Source organism: Megascapheus bottae, unplaced genomic scaffold (genome assembly GCF_031878675.1).
Source record: "Megascapheus bottae isolate mThoBot1 unplaced genomic scaffold, mThoBot2.hap1 HAP1_SCAFFOLD_138, whole genome shotgun sequence".
NCBI lineage: Eukaryota > Metazoa > Chordata > Mammalia > Rodentia > Geomyidae > Megascapheus > Megascapheus bottae.
Genome location: NW_028327680.1, coordinates 32,424 through 52,194, shown reverse-complemented (window position 1 = coordinate 52,194; position 19,771 = coordinate 32,424). Strand labels below are relative to the sequence as shown.

Genomic DNA, 19,771 nt, shown 5'->3' with positions numbered 1-19,771 from the left:
TAGACATAATTTCCAGCTTTTATTTTTACTTTCTCATCACATCCATTTAATGCACCCTCCTAAATCACTACAGAGAATTCTCTAAAAATCCTCTCAGGCTACTTCACTCAAAGTTCCTGCTGCAGCCTGGACTGTAAAGGCTGCGATGGAAATCTGTCTCTTCACTTCTCTCCAGGCGTTGGTAGGATCTGCTTTACTTTTAATATCAAACAAAGCATCATAAATTCCTGGGAATGACTCTCCTGCGTACTTGTTGTGGCTGCTCGGCGCATAGATGATATGCCTGTGGAAAAATAATTTGCTCCATGTTAGTTGTGCAAGTATGCAAGAGAAAAATGCTGGGCTGTATAGATAAGACTTCATTTGATTATTTGAATAGGGTACTTGTCAACTGACTTTCCCAACTGGATAACTGTCAAAGACTGGAATATGAAATATGTATGAAAATACATGTTTTCACTTTATTGAGGGAGAGAGCCAGGGTTGGGGCTTAGACTCAGGGCCTAGGTGCTATTCCTAAGCTCCACTTCTAACATTTTTTGTGGTTAGTTGGAAATAAAAGCCTCATGGACTTTTCCTGAAATCCTCAGATCTTGGTCTCCTGAGTTGCTGCTGGAAGTATAGGCATGAGCCACTGGAGCTTGGCCATATTTTTACTTTAAATGAATAATTCAAAATGATTATCTGGAATAGAACATCCTTATAAAGAATTACTTGTACTTATTATTGAACCAGACCTACAAAATTGGTATTAAAATTTCACAGAGGAAGAACTTGAGATCTGAGACTTTTGTGTGTTTGTTATTTGTCATGGGGTTTGAACTCAGGGCCTGAGCTCTGTCCCTGAGCTTTTGTGCTCAAGGCTAACACTCTACCACTTTGAGTCACAGCTTCACTTCCAGTTTTAGGATGGTTAGTTGGAGATAAGAGTCTCATGGACTTTTCTGCCAGGCTTCAAACCATGATCCTCAGTTCTTAAGTCTCCTGAGAAGTTATGATTACAGGTGTGAGCCACTGGCACCTGGCTTGAGATCTGAGAATTTAACTGCCTACATCGATTGTCTCAATGAATGCTGCAAAGAAGGGCTGATTTTGACTCTACTTAAATATATCTCCTGAAATTCAGTCCAACTACGAATGCTGAGGTCCTTTTTGTCATATGCCAACCTACAACCCGTGGGGCTGTTCCTGCACTTTAGAAGAGTCACACAAACATACTAGAATGCTGAAGCCATATCACTAAGAATCATTGACAATTTTGTGCTATTACACATGATCTAGGTATAAGATTGTGTAATTGATGGAGCTATACTTGTCCTAGAACAGAAGTTTCATAGTAAGCAGACAAAAAAGAATCACAAGCATGTTGCCCTGACAACCAGTCAATCCATTCAGATGATGCCTTCATGCCCAAGGATTATCTCTACACAGAAAGCAGGGGCTATTTGTTGATTGATCATCTAACTCATTATATAATACCTAGTAGGATCAACCTAGTAGCTGTGGTATTGATCAGAAATAAGCACTCTTGTCAAAACTTAAACAAAAGGGCTGGAAAGGTAGCTCAGTAACAGTGTTTGCCATGTGTGAACAAGGATAGTCGTTCAGTTTTTTTATGTGGATAAAACCTTTAAATGTCAATGTTATGTAAGGAAGTAAAAAAAATTACAGACATTGCACTGATTTGAATCCCTATGTATACACAAAGACAAATATGTTAAAGATAGGAATATGGGACCAGGAGTGTAGATAAAACAACACTTCTATATTTGGCCGATGGTATTACAGTTCTCTTCCAGCTTTTTTTTGCTCAGGGATGGCATGCACTCTAATTGGAGATGAAATTTTCTTGAATTTGTGTGCCTATGCTGGCTTAGAACTGTAACTGTAACCCTTAGATCTCAGTATTCTAGTAAGTGGCAATGGCAGAGAGAGTCACCAGCTTAGGAAACTTTGTGGGTTTTTTATGTAGGACTCTCTTGTAAACTTCCAAAAATACACATATTCTTTATAATTACAATAGAAAAATTAGAAAAAGACATATAAAAATCATATATAAAAACAATATCACATATTTATCATTTATTACATATTTTGAAATACACAAAAGAGGTAATACTATTTGTGGGCAAGAAATCAACTATAACATTTCCCATAATGTAGAAGAATTTATAAAAGTCACATGAGAGTGATTTTCCTATAGAAAGAGAGTTTCTTACCTGTAGAAAGGCCTATCTGGTAACCCCAAAGGATCAATGAATGCACGTTCTAAAAACATCAGTTGATCATTCATAATTCTCAATAATATTGGGCTAAAAAGAAAATAGTTATAGTTATATCATTATGAAAATATGTATATGCCATATATATATATATATATTTTGGTTGGTTGTGGGGCTTGAACTCTGGGCCTGGGTGCTGTCCCTGAGCTCTTCAGCTCAAGGCTACTACCCTACCCCTTGAGCCACAGTGCACTTCCCATTTTCTAGTGGTTAATTTGGAAATAAGAGTCACATGGACTTTAGTGCCTGGCTGGCTTTGTACTGTGATCCTCAGATCTCAGTCTTTTGAGTAGCTAGGATTACAGATGTGAGCCACAGCACCCAGCTAAGCAAATTTTTTTTTCACCAGTTCTGGGCTTAGGCTCAGGGCCTGAGCACTATCTTTAGGTTTTTCTCAAGGCTAGAGCTCTACTTCTTGAGCCATAGCACCACTTCTGGCTCTTTTCTATGTATGTGGTACCAAGGAGTCGAACCCAGGTCTTTGTGCATGCTAGGCAAAGACTCTACCACTAGCCCTCAAATAATTTTTTTAAGTGAAATTCATTACTATTTTAAAATCATATGCAAATCAAGAAATGGAGCAGTGGCTCAAGACAGAGTGCTAGCCCGGAGCAACCAACAATAATTATCACATTGTTAAATCTTATAAGATTATTCTGCTAATGCTCATAAAATTCCACTTCAAGTGGCCAGTGGCAATGGAAAAATGGTAAAAATTTTTATGTTCATTAAAATAGTGAATTGAAAAACTGGGATATATAATTGTAAGAAGTTTTCAGTTCAGGGACTGTAATAGTCTGCTTATAAAAGTATTATCAATGCCAAAGTGAGATCATCTATTAATGCAAGTAAAGTGCTGGTAAATTATAAACACTTGCCAGATAAGAAAACTCATTAATATTTTTTGTTGGTGGTACTGGCCTTTTTTGTGTGTCCCAGAAGCTGTTCTTGACTCAGGGACTAGGAGAGTTCCTGAGCTTCTGTGCTCAAGGCTAACAGTCTACCACTTGAGGCAAACAGCTCCACTTCTAGCCTTTTTTTTGCCAGTCTTGGGGCTTGAACTCAGGGCCTAAGCACTGTCCTTGTGTTTTCTCAAGGCTAGAGCTCTACCACTTGAGCCACAGCACCACTTCTGGCTTTTTCTATATATGTGGTACCAAGGAATCGAACCCAGGTCTTCATGTATGCTAAGCAAGCACTCTACCACTAGGCCAAACTCCCCAGTTTTCACTTTTAGGGTGTTAACTGGAGATAGAGTTTCTGTCTTTGCAGTCTTAGAAATGCCTTTGTCAGATTGCAGCCTCTTGAATAGCTAGGATTTCATGAGTGAGCCACTGGCTCCAGACTTTTGAAGTCAGCACCTTGTACTGAGCCAAACCACTCCTACTTTTTTTCCTCACTGGTTATTTTTTTTTTCCAGTCTTGGGGCTTGAACTCAGGGCCTAAGCCTTCTCAGGGCCTTGGGCTTTCTCAAGGGTAGAGCTCAACCACTTGAGACATAGCACCACTTCTGGCTTTTTCCATGTATGTGGTACCAAGAAATCGAACCTAGGTCTTCATGCATGCTAGGCAACCACTCTAATACTAGGCTACACTCCTGCCCCTCCCTCCCCCGCACTGATTATTTTGAAGTCTTACTTTTTGCCTAGCTCTCTGACAGAACCATAACCTACCTATTTTATACTTTCTGATGTAGCCAGTATGATATACATGGGCTGCCATAACTAATTATGAGAAGAGTTCTTACATGTATGCCTTAGCTGACCTTAAGTCATTATCTTCTACTTCATATATACTACCACATACTCTCTTCTTGTTTTAGACATAATCCTATCATGATCACAACAGTGTTTACTTTATTTATTTAATTTTTTTAAAATTTTTTTTGCCAGTCCTGGGCTTGAGAAAGTCAACATTCAGTTTAATTTCCTTATTTAGAGTTGACTGTATTAAATACTGCTGTTCTGAATTTTAAATAGCATACTAAAGAGAATTCATTCACTTTTGTTAAACCCCTTTGAACAATTAACATATGTTAACAAATGAATGACAAGAATGTGAGAGTCTTTTCTCAGAGGTAGATACTAGTGGAAGTAGGGAGGCAGAAAGCTAGGCTGGAAAGAAGTAAAAAAGTGGAATTCACATATGGACACTGGTGGCTCATGCCTGTAATCCTAGACATTCAGGAGGCTGAAATTTGAGGAAGGTGGTTTGAAGCCAGCCTGGGCAGGAAAGTTCCTGAGAATTTTATCTCCAATTAAGCACCAAAATATCTGTGGCTAAAGTGGTAAAATACTAGCCTTGAGCAAAAAAGCTCCAGGATGGTGCCTATGCCCTGAGTTCAAATAACAGGACTAGCATGAATAAAGAAAAAAGAAGCCAGGTGCGGTGGCTCATACCTACAATCCTAACTACTCAGGAAGCTGAGATCTAAGGATCTCAGTTCAAAGCCAGCTGGGGCACCTCAAGAACATGAGACTCTTATCTCCAATTAACCAGTAGAAAACAGGATGTGGGGCCAAGGCTCAAGGGGTAGGGTGGTAGCCTTGAGCTGAAGGGCTCAGGGCCAGATCAAGCCCCATGACCCACTCCTAAAAAAAAAATAAAGAAGAAAGACTGCCCACGGGAATGGAGAGGGTAAAAAAGGTGAATGTAGGTATTGTTGAAATACTTTACGTATACATGTGTGAAAAATGAATCTTGTTGAGATTTGTTTGGGAAGAAGAAGGAAGATATGGAAATGATAAAAGGGAATATTAATTAAGGCACTGTATACATATGTGTACATGTCAAAATGAAACATGTTTGTATAACTAATTGATGCTAAAAAATGTAGGACAAAAGACAAATTCCTTATAAAATCCAGAGAAAAATATAAAATAAGGTGCAGACTTACTTTCAAATATATAAACAGTAACCCGGAGCTCAAAGCATTACATACAAACCTCATAAAAGGCATTTTATATTTCTGAGGAATAAACCAATTTCTCTTTTTCCCCTTGGGATGTTCTTGGTATATGTTACTGCTCCTATTTTTTTTTTTTTGACACAGTCATTCCTGGGCTTGAGCTCAGGGCTTGAACACTGTCCTTGGACTTTCTCAAGGGTAGGACTCTACCATTTCAGCCTCAGCGCCACTTCTGGCTTTTTTCTATGTATGTGGGACCGAGGAATTGAACCCAGATTTTCATGCATGCTAGGCAAGCACTCTACCACGAGGCCAAACTCCTGGCCCCCTTTCCCTTTTTAAAATTTTTTTTGGTGTTGAAAATGGAACTTGAAGTGCTCTACCACTTGAGCTACAGCTCCACTTCTGACCTTGTTTTCGAAAATTAATTGGAGATAATAGCTTCACAAGCTTTCCTGCCCAAGCTGGCTTTGAACCTTGATCATCAGATCTTAGCTTTCTGAGAAGCTAAGATTATAGCAAGAGCCATTAGTGCCAAGCCACATCTAGTTTTTGGGCTGTTAATTGAAATTGAAAAGTCTCTCTGAGTTTGCTTGAGCTGGTTTCAAAGTGTGATCCTAAAATCTCAGGCTCGCCAGGCAACACGGTGGCTCATGCTTGTAATCCTAATTACTCAGGAGGCTGAGATGGGAGGATCACAGTTCAAAGCCAGCCTGGGCACTAAAGATCGAGAGACTTTTTTTTTTTTTTTTTTTGTGGGTCATGGGGCTTGAACTCAACTGCTCAACCGGGCTCTTTGTGCAGGCTAGGCAAGCACTCTACCATTAGTTCAAACTCCCAGCCCATAGGCACTAGTTTTTTAATGCTACTTTTTTCTGGCTGTTAATGCATAATAGATGTAATGAAATTTAACTGCTTTTATCTCTTTCTGGCCTGGACATTGTCCCTGAGCGCTTCAGCTCAAGGCTATCACCTTACCCCTGAATCACAGCCCCACCTCCCCTTTCCTAGTGACTAACTGGAGATAAGCGTGTCTTGTTTTTCTTTTTTTCTTTTTTTTTTTTTTCCTTTTTTGCCAGTCCTGGGCTTGAGCTCAGGGCCTGAGCACTGTCCTTGGACTTTCTCAAGGCTAGAGATCTACCACTTGAGCTTCAGCACTACTTCTGGCTTTTTTTTTCTATGTATGTGGTACCAAGGAATCGAACCCGGGTCTTCATGCATGCTAGGCAAGCACTCTACCACTAGGCCAAACTCCGAGCCTGCATGTCTCCTGCATGTCTCGTTCTTTAGTGTCCAGATAGCTTTGAACCTTGATCCTCAGATCTCAGCCTCCTGAGTAGCTTGGATTACAGGCATGAGCCACCACATCCAGCTTACCTTTATTTTTGAAATGGGGGAAATCACAATTGCTCTTTTCTTTGGTTGGTTTGAACTCTCATACTCCTGAATTCTACTCCAGAGTAATTGGGGTTGCAGACATGAGTCAATAATGCTACCAATGAGTAAATTCTCTTTGTGTGTGTGTGTGTATTTGTACTGGGGCTTAAACTCAAGGCCTATGCTCTCACTTGGCTTTTTCACTCAAGGGTGCTTCTCTGTCACCTTTGCATAGCTCTACTTCCCACATTTGAGAGGTTAACTGGAGATAAAAGTTACATGGAGCTGGGTGCAGTTCATGGCCAGTCTGTGCAGAAAAGTCCATGAGACTCTTATCTCCAATTAATCATAGGAAAAGTAAAAAGAAAAGAAAATAAACAATATGGTGGGACATTACTGTAGTCTTGGATTTGCTCACAGCTTGGCCATTATTTACCTGTGTCTGTTGTACTGAGTTTAAGTCAAATAAAGCTGCCTGATGTCCCACAAAAAAAAAGAAAGAACAAAAAAGAAAAATTAAAACATCACGTGGACTTTACTGCTTAGCTGGCTTTGAACATTGATCTTCAGAGCTCAGCCTCCTGAATAGCTATGATAACAGGTATGAGCTACCAACCCCAGCTACATAATAATTCTCTCCCTATACACATATATTACACTGTTTATATAAATGTATATATATGATAATATATTATTGGGAATTGGACTCAGGGTCTCATTCTTGCTATCTAGGTGCTATATTGAAGAGCGGTAAACTGACTGTAGGTAGACTGAATCCATCTTGCTAAAACAGCCTCCATTCTGTAAGAGTTATTAAGTTCTGAGAAATCCCGTAACTGCCTCTTCTCAGGAGAACTGCAAGATGCTCCATCAGAGAGCTAGCAAGGACATTCACAGGTAATCTCTAGGACAGGAGCTTGTTCCACAGCTAGCAAGGACACCTAAAACTAAAGTTCTGTGGGAAACCATAACATCAGAACCGATAAGAAACTGAGGAAAGTCTCTGTTGTAAAAGTTAACTAAAACATGAGGCTGTGAGAATGAAAACTAAAACTTGTTTATTCTGTAGTATAAAAGCTGTGCTAATTCTGTACCTGTGGCCTCCAAGTGTCACTAGTTTCTAGGGTGCGGGAGACCAAGCTCGAGCTTGCTAATAAATGGCTCTTTGTTGCCTGCATTGGTCGTGGACTCCGGTGGTCTTTCAGGGGGATTGGGAACTTTGGGCACAACAGTATCACTTGAGCCACACCTCTTTTTCTTTTCCCTTTTAGTCCTGGAGCCTCAATTTAGGGCCTGGGCTCTGTCCCTGAGCTTCTTTGTGCTCAAGACTAGCACTCTACCACTTGAGCCACAGCACTACTTCCAGCTTTCTGTGGGTAGTTTTACTGGAAATAACAGTTTCCTAGCTGGGCGCAGTTGCTTACACCTGTAGCCTATAATCCTAGCAACTCAGGAGGCTGAGATCTGAGAATCAAGGTTCAAAGCCAGCCCAGGCACTAAAGGACCCAAGATTCTTTTTTTCCCCCATATATTTTTATTGTAATTAATAGAACGGTTACATTATATTCACTGATAGAGGGTGCATTACTTCACATATATTGATGCCCTTTCTCATGTCTTGGTCCCCATTTGCCTCCCCCACCCCCGCCCCTCATCTTGTTTTCCCCCTTCCCTATCACAATAACATGTCTAGTACATGATAGATACTCACCCTGAAAATTCTACAGTAAAAAAACTACTATACATGAAATAACATGTTTCACTTCAAAAGTATGTACAAATACTATGACTGAAATCAAGATTAAATAAACGTTTTTCCTTTCCTATTAAACTCTGGTTCAAATTACACGTCTCATTTATAACATTACACAGAAATGTTTAGCAGGCCTAAAATTAATGGCTTCACAATATCCCTTAGTGAGAATCTTTTATATTTTGTCACCTGAGTGGGAATGGGGGATCTCTGTGCAGATGTAATTGTTTCAAGAGGAGAGAGGAAGAAGTGTGCTATAGGAGCAGGAGAATGTAGTTGAAATGTGACAGTGAAAGACCAAAAGAAAATGATAGAAAAAAACAAAAACGGGTCACAGAATGGAGGACTTTTAATATAAAATGGGCATGTTTGATGCCTCAGTTATCTGTAAGGAGGGTGTGGGCCTTCTGCGCCACACAACTCTGACTCTTAAATGTTAGAAGACAGTGTTTGAGGGACTATGCATGAAAGGTCAGAGACAGAAAACAGCAAAGAAAACTTAGGAAGATATTTCAGTAAACAAAAGTGCCAATTCCAGCTGGACACTGGTGGCTCACGTCTGTAATCCTAGCTACTCAGGATGCTGAGATCTAAGGGTCAAGGTTCCAAGCTGGTTCAGTCAGGAAAGTGCATGAGGCTCTTATCTCCAATGGACCACCAGAAAGTGGTGCTGTGGCTCAAGTGGTAGAGCCATACCCTTAAGCCCAAAAGCTCAGGACAGTGTTCAGGCCCTGAATTAAAGCCCCACGTGTAATTCCTTCCAATTATGCTTTTTACATACATAAATAAATGTAGTACATACTTGCTGTTGTCTATGGCTTGAAGTCTCTTGCTGAACTGAGAAGCAACTTCTGTAAAATTCTCTACTGCAGAAAACAGTGAATCTGAAATGGAATTGGAAACTATCAAAAGGATGTAAAATATAATTTCTAATCCAAATGAGATTGTACATGCTTGTAATGAAGCAGGAGTTTGATACCAGCAACATATCCAGAATCAATCAATAAAATACACAAAGAAGCAAACAAAATGACATAATTTATTCCTTCCTTCCTTCCTCCCCCCCCCTTTCTTTCTTTCATTTTTGCCAGCCATGGGGCTTGAACTCAGGGCCTGGGAGCTGTCCTTGAGATTTCTCAAGGCTAGTGCTATACCATTTGAGCCACATCACCATTTCTGGCTTTTGCTGTGTATGCGGTACTATGGAATCGAATCCAGGGCTTTGTGCATGCTAGGCAAGCACTCTACTACAAGGCCACACTCCCAGCCCAAGAACATAATTTTTAATGAAATTGTTTTATAGGTTAAAACAAAAATAAACAACAGAGAAAACAACCTTCCCGTGTACTTTATAAATTATTTATATTTGTGCATTATGATCATCCATTAAAAGGAAAATATACTTAGGTCAAACCTTAACAGAATATTTGATCTGACAAAAGAGTAATATAAATGATGACCTAGATAGGACATTAAAAGTCAGGGCTGAGGTTCATGTCTACAATACCAGTTTCTCAGGAGGCTGAGATCTGAGGATTGTTAGTTTAAAGCAAGCCCAGGCACAACTCTGAGAGACCTTTTTTTTTGGCCAGTCCTGGGGCTTGAACTCAGGGCCTGAACATGAGCACTGTCCTTGGGCTTTCTCAAGGTTAGAGCTCTACAACTTAAGCCATAGTATCACTTCTGGCTTTTTTTTCTATGTATGTGGTACAGAGGAATTGAAGTGGGGTCTTTATGCATGCTAGGCAAGCACTCTACCACTAGGCCAAACTCAGCCCCTGAGAGACTTTTTTAAAATCACTACTTAACTATCAAAAGACTGGAACTGAAGGTATGGTTCAAGTGAGTCCGTGAGTCAGTTGAGTGACTCAAGTGAGTCAGTCTTGAATCAGGAAAGCTAAAGCTGTATAAGGCCCTGAATTTAATCTACAGTACCAGCATGCATGTATGTATGCATGCACACACACACACATCCACGCACATGCACACATACACACACTAGGTCATTACATTTGAAAAATTAATGGTAATATACAAATAGTGTCTTTCAAAAGACCATTTGATATGAGTCAATATATTTTTTTAAATTACCATACCAAATGATACACTGTACATCTTCATCTCTTCTGGATATTGCATTGAGATGTTGTAGATTTTGTCAGCATACGTTTTCAAAACTACAGCATAATTTTGACAGTCAAATGGAAGCAGGATGGAATTGGCCAGCTCAAACACCAGTCCTCCTCGAACCTGAGCCACTGTGAGGTGATATTTAAACGTTGGATCATAAAATTTTTCCACCAACTCATATGTCTCATAGACACTATGATACAGTGGGTAGCTGCTGAATTTACTGGTTTCCTATGGAAGAAAAAAATCAAAACATCACCTGTAAGAGTAATAAGATTGATAGCATGATTCTTACTGTTAGCATTCAAAGAACAATACTTATGAATATCAGAGATCTCCTTAGTCAAGGGCTAACATTTGTATCAATCCTAATAGGTATACATGATATAAACAAAGTCATCAAAACAGTCCTCAAAAGGGAAGATCTCTGAGAGATGTCAAGCTGGGTGCTGAGAGTTTGCCCTTAAATTGTCTCTTAAGTTGTAGCAAGTATCAGAACTTTTTTTTTCCTTAATAAAAAAAGTGAAAATGAAAACATAATAGGAAAGAAGCTATTATTATTATTCATAAACTTAGAGGTAGATATCAGAACACAATAAAAGCTAAAACTTTTAATCTGATAAACTAAAATATAAGGTTATAATGAATGTGAAGCCATTGATTTTTCATTATAAACATTTAATCAACTACTTCAGATTTTATGAGCCAAATACTTCTGTTACTTTGATAAAAATTAAAAAATCTGAACAAAATGGGATATGACTTCTACATTTCCACTATTGTCTAATGATTATTTATTTAAGGATTGGAACCGCAGTGTACAAATGAAATTCCATCTATTTGAAGTTCAATATAGATTGTGAATGACAATTTCTATTTGTGTGTGTGTGTGTGGGGGGGTCATGGGACTTGAACCTGGCCTGGGTGCTGTTCCTGAGCTGTTTAGCACAAGGCTACCACCCTACCCTTGAGCCAAGCCTCAGTTCCCATTTTCTAGAGGTTAATTGAAGGTAAGATGCTCAGGTTCTTTTGTGCCCCAGCTGGCTTTGAACTTTGATCCTCAGAGCTCAGCCTCCTGAGTAGCTAGGATTACAGGTGTGGGCCACAGTGCCCAGCTAATTTTTACATTTCTAAACTCAGTGACTAATGAGGAGATGGTGTTGCATAAGATGAGGGAGAATGATAGCAAAGGTGACACTGATCAAAATGCAGTATTCTTAGCTGGGCAAGGTGGCTCATGCCTGCAATCCTAGCTACTCAGGAGGCTGAGATCTGAGGATCTCAATTCAAAGCCAGCTCAGGCACTATCTTCAATTAACCACTAGAAAATCGGAATTGGCACTGTGGCTCCAGGGGTAGGGGGCAGCCTTGAGCTGAAGAGCTCAGGGACAGTGCTCAGGCCCAGAGTTCAAGTCCCACAACCACCACCAACAAGAGCATTATTTTTATTAACTGATACAGCAAATTAAAACCCCATTGTACAACTACTTAAGGGTAATTAAAAAAAATTCAGTGACTAGCTTAGGCACTGGTGGCTCATGTCTATAATCCCAGCTACTGAGGAGGCTAAGATCTGGGGAATCATGGTTCAGTGCCAGCCCAGGCAAGATTAAGTATTAATAAGTTGGAAATGGAGCTGTGTCTCAAAGTGGTATAACACTAACCTTGAGCACAAAAGCTCGGGAAAAGCACTCAGGCCCTGAGTTCAAGCCCTTGGATTGGCAATGCCAGTCAGTGACTGGGTGAGTGTTCCACCTCCAAATAAACAGAAAACACACTTAAAAAGTTTAACTACAAAGACAGAAGTATTACTAGCTGGTGGCACTTATCACAAAGCTCGGGACAACAGAGGCAGGAAACGTTCAGGTAAGAGACATCAACCATGGAGACATTTATCCTTTGCTTTTAAGTTCCTCTATTCCTCTTAGGCTCAAGGCACATTTTGCAGTCAAAATTATTTAAATGTATTCACAATCTTAAAAATTCTAGCTGGGTGTCGGTGGCTCACAGTTGTGATCCTTGCTACTCAGGAGGCTGAGATCTGAGGACCATGGTTCAAAGCTAGCCCGGGCATGGCAAAAAAAAGTCTGGGAGACTCTTATCTCCAATTAACTACCAGAAAACCAGAGGTGGCACTGTGGTTCAAGTGGTAGAGTGCTAGCCTTGAGCTGAAGAGCTCAGGGACAGCACCCAATCCCAGAGTTCAAGCCTCACAACTGACCAAAAAAAAAAAAAAATCTATTGATACTTACCCAGTTTTTAGTATACCGTGCTCTGCCTGAAGCAATTCCAAGTCTTTGAAAGAATACTTCAAAATCATTTCCAGATCCCAGCTTGCTAATCCTTTGAAGGACAAAGTAACATAATTATTTCAGGATTTTAAAAATTAGATCAACAAAGCTAACCCCATTCTTCTTCTTATAAATTTGATAGCCTTTGTCATTCAAGAAAATGTGATAGGGTACTGATCACAAAACACTGACTTCTGTAAAACTATTCTTGGGGTAACATTTTCTAACCTCGCATGTTTGTTCATTTGTTTTAAAGATCCCTGAAGGTGTGACAGAAGCCAGTGGCATAATGCCTATAATCCTAGCTAATCAGGAGGCTGAGATCTGAGGATCATGGTTTAAAGCCAATCCTGCAGGGAAATCTATGATATTCTCATGTCCTTAAGCAGCAAAAAGCCAAAAGTGGCCAGACATGGGTGGCCCACACCTGTCATCCTAGTTTCTCAGGAGGCTGAGGTCTGAGGATCGTGATACAAAGCCAGCTGGCTAACAACCTGACAAGTATGAGGTAAAGTACTGTGAGCTATTATCTCAACTAAAACCTTTAAAAAAAAGTCAATAGACACACAGTAATAAGTTACTACTATTTATTCCCTTTGTTCTATTTTACAGCAATTACAATTTTAATAAAGATATTAAAAAATTACATTTTACTTCCAAAAAAAAAATCTCACACAGCAATCAAATATGGAGAAAAAGGTGGGTATTTGCTGACCTGGGCTTGCCAGTGAATTCAGGTGAAGGGCTCTTTTCATTCCAGCTCTCATAAAGAGACTTGCCTTCAAAGTCTTCATCGGGACTCTGTAGCTAGTCAAATTAAAGGTAAGATAAAAGCACACTTATAAATGCACATGCATTCAAATTCTATGTCCACAGGGAATGAACAGCAAGACAAGGCCCACAATCTGTACTGCAGTTACTAAGATCACAGGCTGAATGGGTGGCTACATGTGTTAGCTTGCCTAGAATTCTAGAGACCTTAGTTCCATCTCCAGATGGCAGAAGAGTGATGAAGCTAAGGGAGAGCACAGTACCTGCATACCATATCCACACCCACACCCACACACGAAATAAGAGAAAAATTAAAGAAAGGAAAAAGAGGGGAAAAAACCCCAAAAGCTCCTTGTCCAAAATGATTTGTTGCTTTTATGCATGATACATTGAGGCAGGCTAGACTGAGATACCAAAGATAAATCCAAGAGCCAGAGGTTAAGAATAAACACAGTATTCATAGTAACCTGAAGTTTCCCTTTCCCCATTAGATTATAGATGTTCACTGTGCTTTCTTTCATCTTTGAGCTAACAATTTCTCCAGCACTCTGGATAAATGTTTTTTAAAGAAAAATCCTGGGGGCCGGGAGTTTGGCCTAGTGGTAGAGTGCTTGCCTAGCATGCACGAAGACCCGGGTTCTATTCCTTGGTACCCCACATACATAGCAAAAAGCCAGAAGTGGTGCTGAGGCTCAAGTGGTAGAGTGCTAGCCTTGAGAAAGTCCAAGGACAATGCTCAAGCCCTGAGCTCAGGGCTGGCAAAAATAAATAAATAAATAAAATAAAATAAAATAAAAAAAGAAAAATCCTGGCAAAACTCATTCTTGGTCTGTGTGTTAAAGGAAAATAAAATCACTAAAAGATGGACTTTGTGGTCTTAAAATTTTTTAGGAAATATTAATATTGTCTTTTAGGAAACATTTTATTTTAGGAAATATTAATATATTTCCCAAAAATGTCTATCACCCATGACAATTAAGGAATTGGTTTTTAGAAAAACTAAACTCACCAGTTCATAGACGCAGTTATTAGAAGAATGCTGTCACAGCAAATAACTAACAGGCCAGATGGTCGAAATGAAGAAGTATACACTGAGAAAATGACCTGTTGACTCAGGTTGAGACAGCTCTTCTCATGTGCCCATATGTCCAGCCTCCTGAGATGTGTTTTACTCCATGCTTTTCCATTTTACTTAAGAAAACTTAAATAAAATCCTTGTCTAAAGACTTATTCTTAAATTCTTTCCTGTGATGATGACATCAACTCAATTCAAAAGGTGCCACACACCTAACTCCTACCTCACAAACTCAGCACCCAGGTTAGAAATTTATGCTCTCTGGAAACATCTCAGTTTTGTTTCCAGTCAGTAACAGTCTCATGATCATTTAAAATCATTAGCTCCTACTATGGAACATAAACCAGTTATAATATTAAGAAGATAAATCATAGGCACAGCATTTGGGTAAACTGTGTATAGATCATAGTACTTTGAAATTTAATGTTGAGTTCCATTTCACTTGCAAATTAGAGAGGGTAGATGTAATGGTACCCAAGGTTTGATTCACAGTAGATTAGGGAGAGATAAGGTAGTATATATAAACAGTTGGTTAGAAATGGTATTCTACAAAGGCAAGATCTATTATGTGGAACAAAGCTGAATTACAGAACAACATGAATGTTCAACATATGCATCTCAAGAGAGCATTGTAAGATATGTACCTGTGGTAGCAGATAGCGACAATTCCAGCTATGCTGGAGGCTCAGATCTGAGGACAGGTGTCCAATGAGTCCAAGAGATTCTTACCTCCAATTAATCATCAAAAAAGCCAGAAGTAGAGCAGTGGTTGAAGTGTAGAGCACTAATCTTGAGTAAAAAAGCTTAGGAACAGTGTCCAGGCCCTGACTTCAAGCCTCCCAGGCCAGCTGTACAATCCTCCCCCAAAGGAAACATGTAATTGTTTTTACCTCTTTTGTTAGATTATATACCAAGCTGTACATCAGTGGTGTACAATCAACTCTTAGAGTGTAGTTTCCTGAAAGATAATGGTTTGCTGTTATTCTTTTACTCAACGATCACAACTAGCTCTCTAAACAAAATCAATGGTTAAACCTGGCACTGGGGGCTCAGGACTATAATCCCAGACACTTAGGAGTCTGAGATATGACAATTCTGATCTGAAGCCAGCGTGGGCAAGGAAACCTGTGATACTCTTTATGTTTCAGTCTTGGGGCCTTTACTCAGGGTCTGGGCACTATCCCTGAGCTTGTTTTGCTCAAGGCTAGCACTATACCACTTGAACCACTTCTGTTTTTTTCTGTTTATGTGGTACTGGGGATTGAACTTCATGCAAGTACTGCCACTAAGCCACATTTTCAGTCCCTCTGAGAGACACTTATCTCCACTAACTACCCAAAGAGCCAGAAATAGAGCTGTTGCTCAAGTAGTAGAGCCCTAGCCTTGAGGGAAAAAAAAAACTCAGAGACAGTACTCAGGAGCCAAGTTCAAGCCCCAGGACTAGCAATAAACCAGCAAACCAACCCATGTTTACAAGGCACTTGTGGCTTATGCCTGTTAACCCAAGCAACTCAAGAGGCTGAGATCTGAGAATCACTGTTCAAAGCCAGCCAGCCAGCCAGTAATCTGAGGATCACTGTTGAAAGCCAAGAAAGTCCATGAGACGCTGATCTAAAAAAAAAAAAAAAAGCTGGCGAGGTGGCTCATGCCTGTAATCCTAGCTACACAGGAGGCTGAGATCTGAGGATTAAGGTTCAAAGCCAGCTCAGGCACAAAAAATACCTGATACTCTTATCTCCAATTAACCTCTAGGAAATGGGAAGTGGGGCTTGGTTCAGGGGTAGGGTGGTAGCCTTGAGCTGAAGAGCTCAGGGACAATGCCCAGTCCCAGAGTTCAAGTCCCATGACTGACAAAAAAAAAAAGGGAAAGGGTGGGGGGAAGTAAAACTGGGGCTCAAGTTGTTTTTAATTTAAAACAAAAATGAAAAATTACCTTTAAGTCATTTGTTTTTGAAACAGAGAAAAAAAATCCTAAACTGGTACTGGGACTTGAGCTCAGGGCCTTACATTCTCACATGGCTTTTTGCTAAAGGCTAGTATTTTACCACGTGAGCCACACCTCCTTTTTCTTGTGCTGTGTTTATGCATAATGCTTTTCTGAGGCTTGGTCTCCTTCCAATATGCAATCTTTGTGTTTAAAAGCTTGATTCAAGCTCTGTTCTGGGCTGTGGATCTTTGTAACTGCAGCCCGCCACAATGCCTAGTCTCCAAAAAGACTCCCAAATTCCAACTTTTGAATGTGTCTTCCCTATTTCCCTCTATCATGCCTGGAGATACATACATATATATATATATATATATATATATATATATATATATATATATATATATATAGTTGTGGAGCTTGAACTCTGGGCCTGGGCACTGTCCCTGAGTTCTTCATCTCAAGGCTACTGCCCTACCCCTTGAACCACAGTGCCACTTCCAATTTTCTGGTGATTAATTGGAGCTCTCACCGAGTTTTTAGCGGCAGGGCTGGCTTTGAACCTTGATCCTCAGATCTCAGCCTCCTGAGTACCTAGGATTATGGGCATGAGCCACCATGCCCAGCTATGGTTTTGTTTTTGGTGCCAGTTGTGGGGCTTGAACTTGGGGCCTGGGTGTTGTTCCTAAGCTTATGTACTCAAGGCTAATTACCACTTAACTCATAGTTCCACTTTCCTGTCAGCTTTTTGGTGGAGATAAAAATTGTGAACTTCCTTGCTGGGCTTGGCTTAGAATCACAATCTTCCAACCCTCAGCTCCTTAGTCACTAATATTACAAAGATCTGGCTCCAAAATTAATTTTTTGGTTTTTTATTCCCAGGTAAAGCTAAGAGTCTATTTTCAGCAACAAACAAGCAGAGACAACAGACTGCACTTTGTCTACTCCTTTGAAGATTCACACAGACTAAAACAATTTATAGGCAAAAGGAGGCTGAATAGATAGAAAATTGGAGGTGGGAAGATGACATTAATTTTAATAAGTAGCAAAAGGGCCAGAAGTAAAAGTAGGAAGTAAAGAACAGATCAGCTGATTTCCATTTTGGTGTTAAAAAACTTGGAAACAAACCTGGGACTATTTAGGTTTGACTTCTCTTAGTCATGTTCTTGGCTGCATTGTTTATCCCAGCCAAGGTACAAAATCAACCCAGATGGTCTTCAGTGCATGAATGAGTCAAGAAAGTGTAGTCTATATACACAACGAAATCGAACTCATCCATCAGAAAAAAAACAAAATTGTACCATTTGTAAGAAAATGGAAAGTTCTGTTAAATGAAGTAAGCCAGAGTCAAAGAAACATAGTGTGCATGGATTTTCAATTTTTTTTTTTACTGTACATGACTGTACATGGACCCTATTGAAAGTTTTCTATAATATATTGCTGAAGGAAAAAAGACAACTTACAGAACTATTTTGTTGTAGTGTGATGTCAAAAACCATTATGAAGTAATAATAGGCCAAAGACAACCGTGGGAGAGTCCCTTAAATTCTCACATCACAATTGCCTCTGCTAGACAACACTTAATAAACTAATTTTGTAAAAGGGAAGTTCTACTAAACAAATATTTGGGTATAAAGCAAATAAGACAGTTGTGTTACACTGCTGGTAGCCATGTGCGCTAAATTACATATAATGTGTTTCTATTACATATAAGAAACACTTTGAACTCAGAATGATTGCTCCTTAGAGGCAGGATTAAGCTTAAAAGTTATTTGTTGGCAGGTTGTGCTTTGTTTGTAAATTTTATAATTTAAATTGAAAAGGAGAAATTATTATATTATTCGGGAAATGAATGTTTAACAACAACTTTAAGCTGAGTGCTGGTGGCTCCCGCCTGTAATCCTAGCTACTCAGGAGGCTGAGATCTGAGGACTGTGGTTTCAAGTCAGCTGAGGCAGGGAGGTTCTGAGATTCTTATGTCCAATTAACTGCTCAGAACAAAAAAAGCCAGAAGTAGAGAGGTGGTATGCTAGCCTTGAGCACAAAAGCTGAGAGATAGTATACAAGGCCCTGAGTTCAAAGACTGGCAAACACAGAAAAGGTAACTGTTCCTAATATGTAGTATATCATATGTGCTCTGTTTAGACCTGAAACTTATTTCAGAGGGACAAAATCGGTTAAACCCTCTGTTGTGTGTGTGTGTGTGTGTGTGTGTGTGTGTGTGTTTGTGTGTACACATATGCACATACTTGACAGTACTAAGTATTAAACTCAGGACCTGGGCACTGTGCCTTAGCTTTTTCTACACAAGCCTTGATACTCTGCCACTTGAGCCACAGCTCCACTTCCTGCTGTTTGCTGCTTAACTGGAGATAAGAGTCTTATCTACATAAAAGAATCTACACAGGAGTAACAATAATAATAATTATAGAATTAAGAATAAATTTCCTAGAAGCAACAAAAAAAACCTTACATAGGAATAATGATTATTAATGCTCTTGGACATTCACTCTGCAAGCACAAGTCTGAGATCTTTGCCCATATTAATGTGAGCACGGACAAGAGGTGGAGAAAGCCAATCCTCTTAGAAGGAGGAAAGGCCAGATACAGAAAGTCAAACAGATGGATGTCACTAGGCAGGAATAAATTCAGTCTGACATGAAAGGCCATCAGTTCTCTGAGAAGTGTAAAACCCATGTGATTCCCTGAAGGCACTAGGTCTCAATTTTGTCATGGTCAACTTGCATTAGTAAGTGTGCCAATAAGTCATACCTGTAATCCTAGCTACTCAGGAGCTGACATGTGGATATCCTGATTTCAGGCTAGTAGGGATGGACAAGGCTTTAGACGGTTTTCTACAAGTAACCAGTAGAAAGCTAGACAAGAGGTATAGCTTAAGTGGTAATATCAGCCTTGACTGAAAAACTGAGTTCAGACCCCAGTACCCACACCTTAATAAACAAACAATAACCAGAAAGAATGCTAAGATTGGAATGCAGTGTCTTGGACTGTTTGCTTCCCCTGGAAATCCACGTAGGTGTATGTCTGCATAGCTCTGTGCTTGCTAAAAGCACATAATGGCTAAAAGTTCATGTTGGAAAGCAGTAATTTTATCTGCTAGGTTTTGATGCCTCACTCCCCTAAGAGCAGTGTGTGCCCTTACCATGCACTTTTCCCGCACAGGGGCACCACAGCTGAGGTCTAGAGCCATGGGCTTACTCTTGAGCTATCTAGCTACAGAAAGATGTTTTCTTAGCTGG

General features: G+C 39.8%; 1 protein-coding gene across 1 annotated transcript in view; it reads right to left on the bottom strand.

The window, feature by feature from the left end:
- Window positions 1-19,771, bottom strand: part of LOC150039528 (putative N-acetylated-alpha-linked acidic dipeptidase) — a gene marked incomplete at its 5' end in the record, with an annotated part of 47,526 nt that continues 27,755 nt past the window's right edge. Inside the window, 7 exons of the mRNA XM_090327768.1 lie at window positions 1-283; window positions 2,220-2,312; window positions 9,123-9,204; window positions 10,417-10,681; window positions 12,703-12,793; window positions 13,457-13,548; window positions 15,478-15,545. Coding sequence (XP_090183894.1) covers window positions 94-283; window positions 2,220-2,312; window positions 9,123-9,204; window positions 10,417-10,681; window positions 12,703-12,793; window positions 13,457-13,548; window positions 15,478-15,545 — 881 coding nt within the window. The remainder of the gene's footprint in view (window positions 284-2,219; window positions 2,313-9,122; window positions 9,205-10,416; window positions 10,682-12,702; window positions 12,794-13,456; window positions 13,549-15,477; window positions 15,546-19,771) is intronic.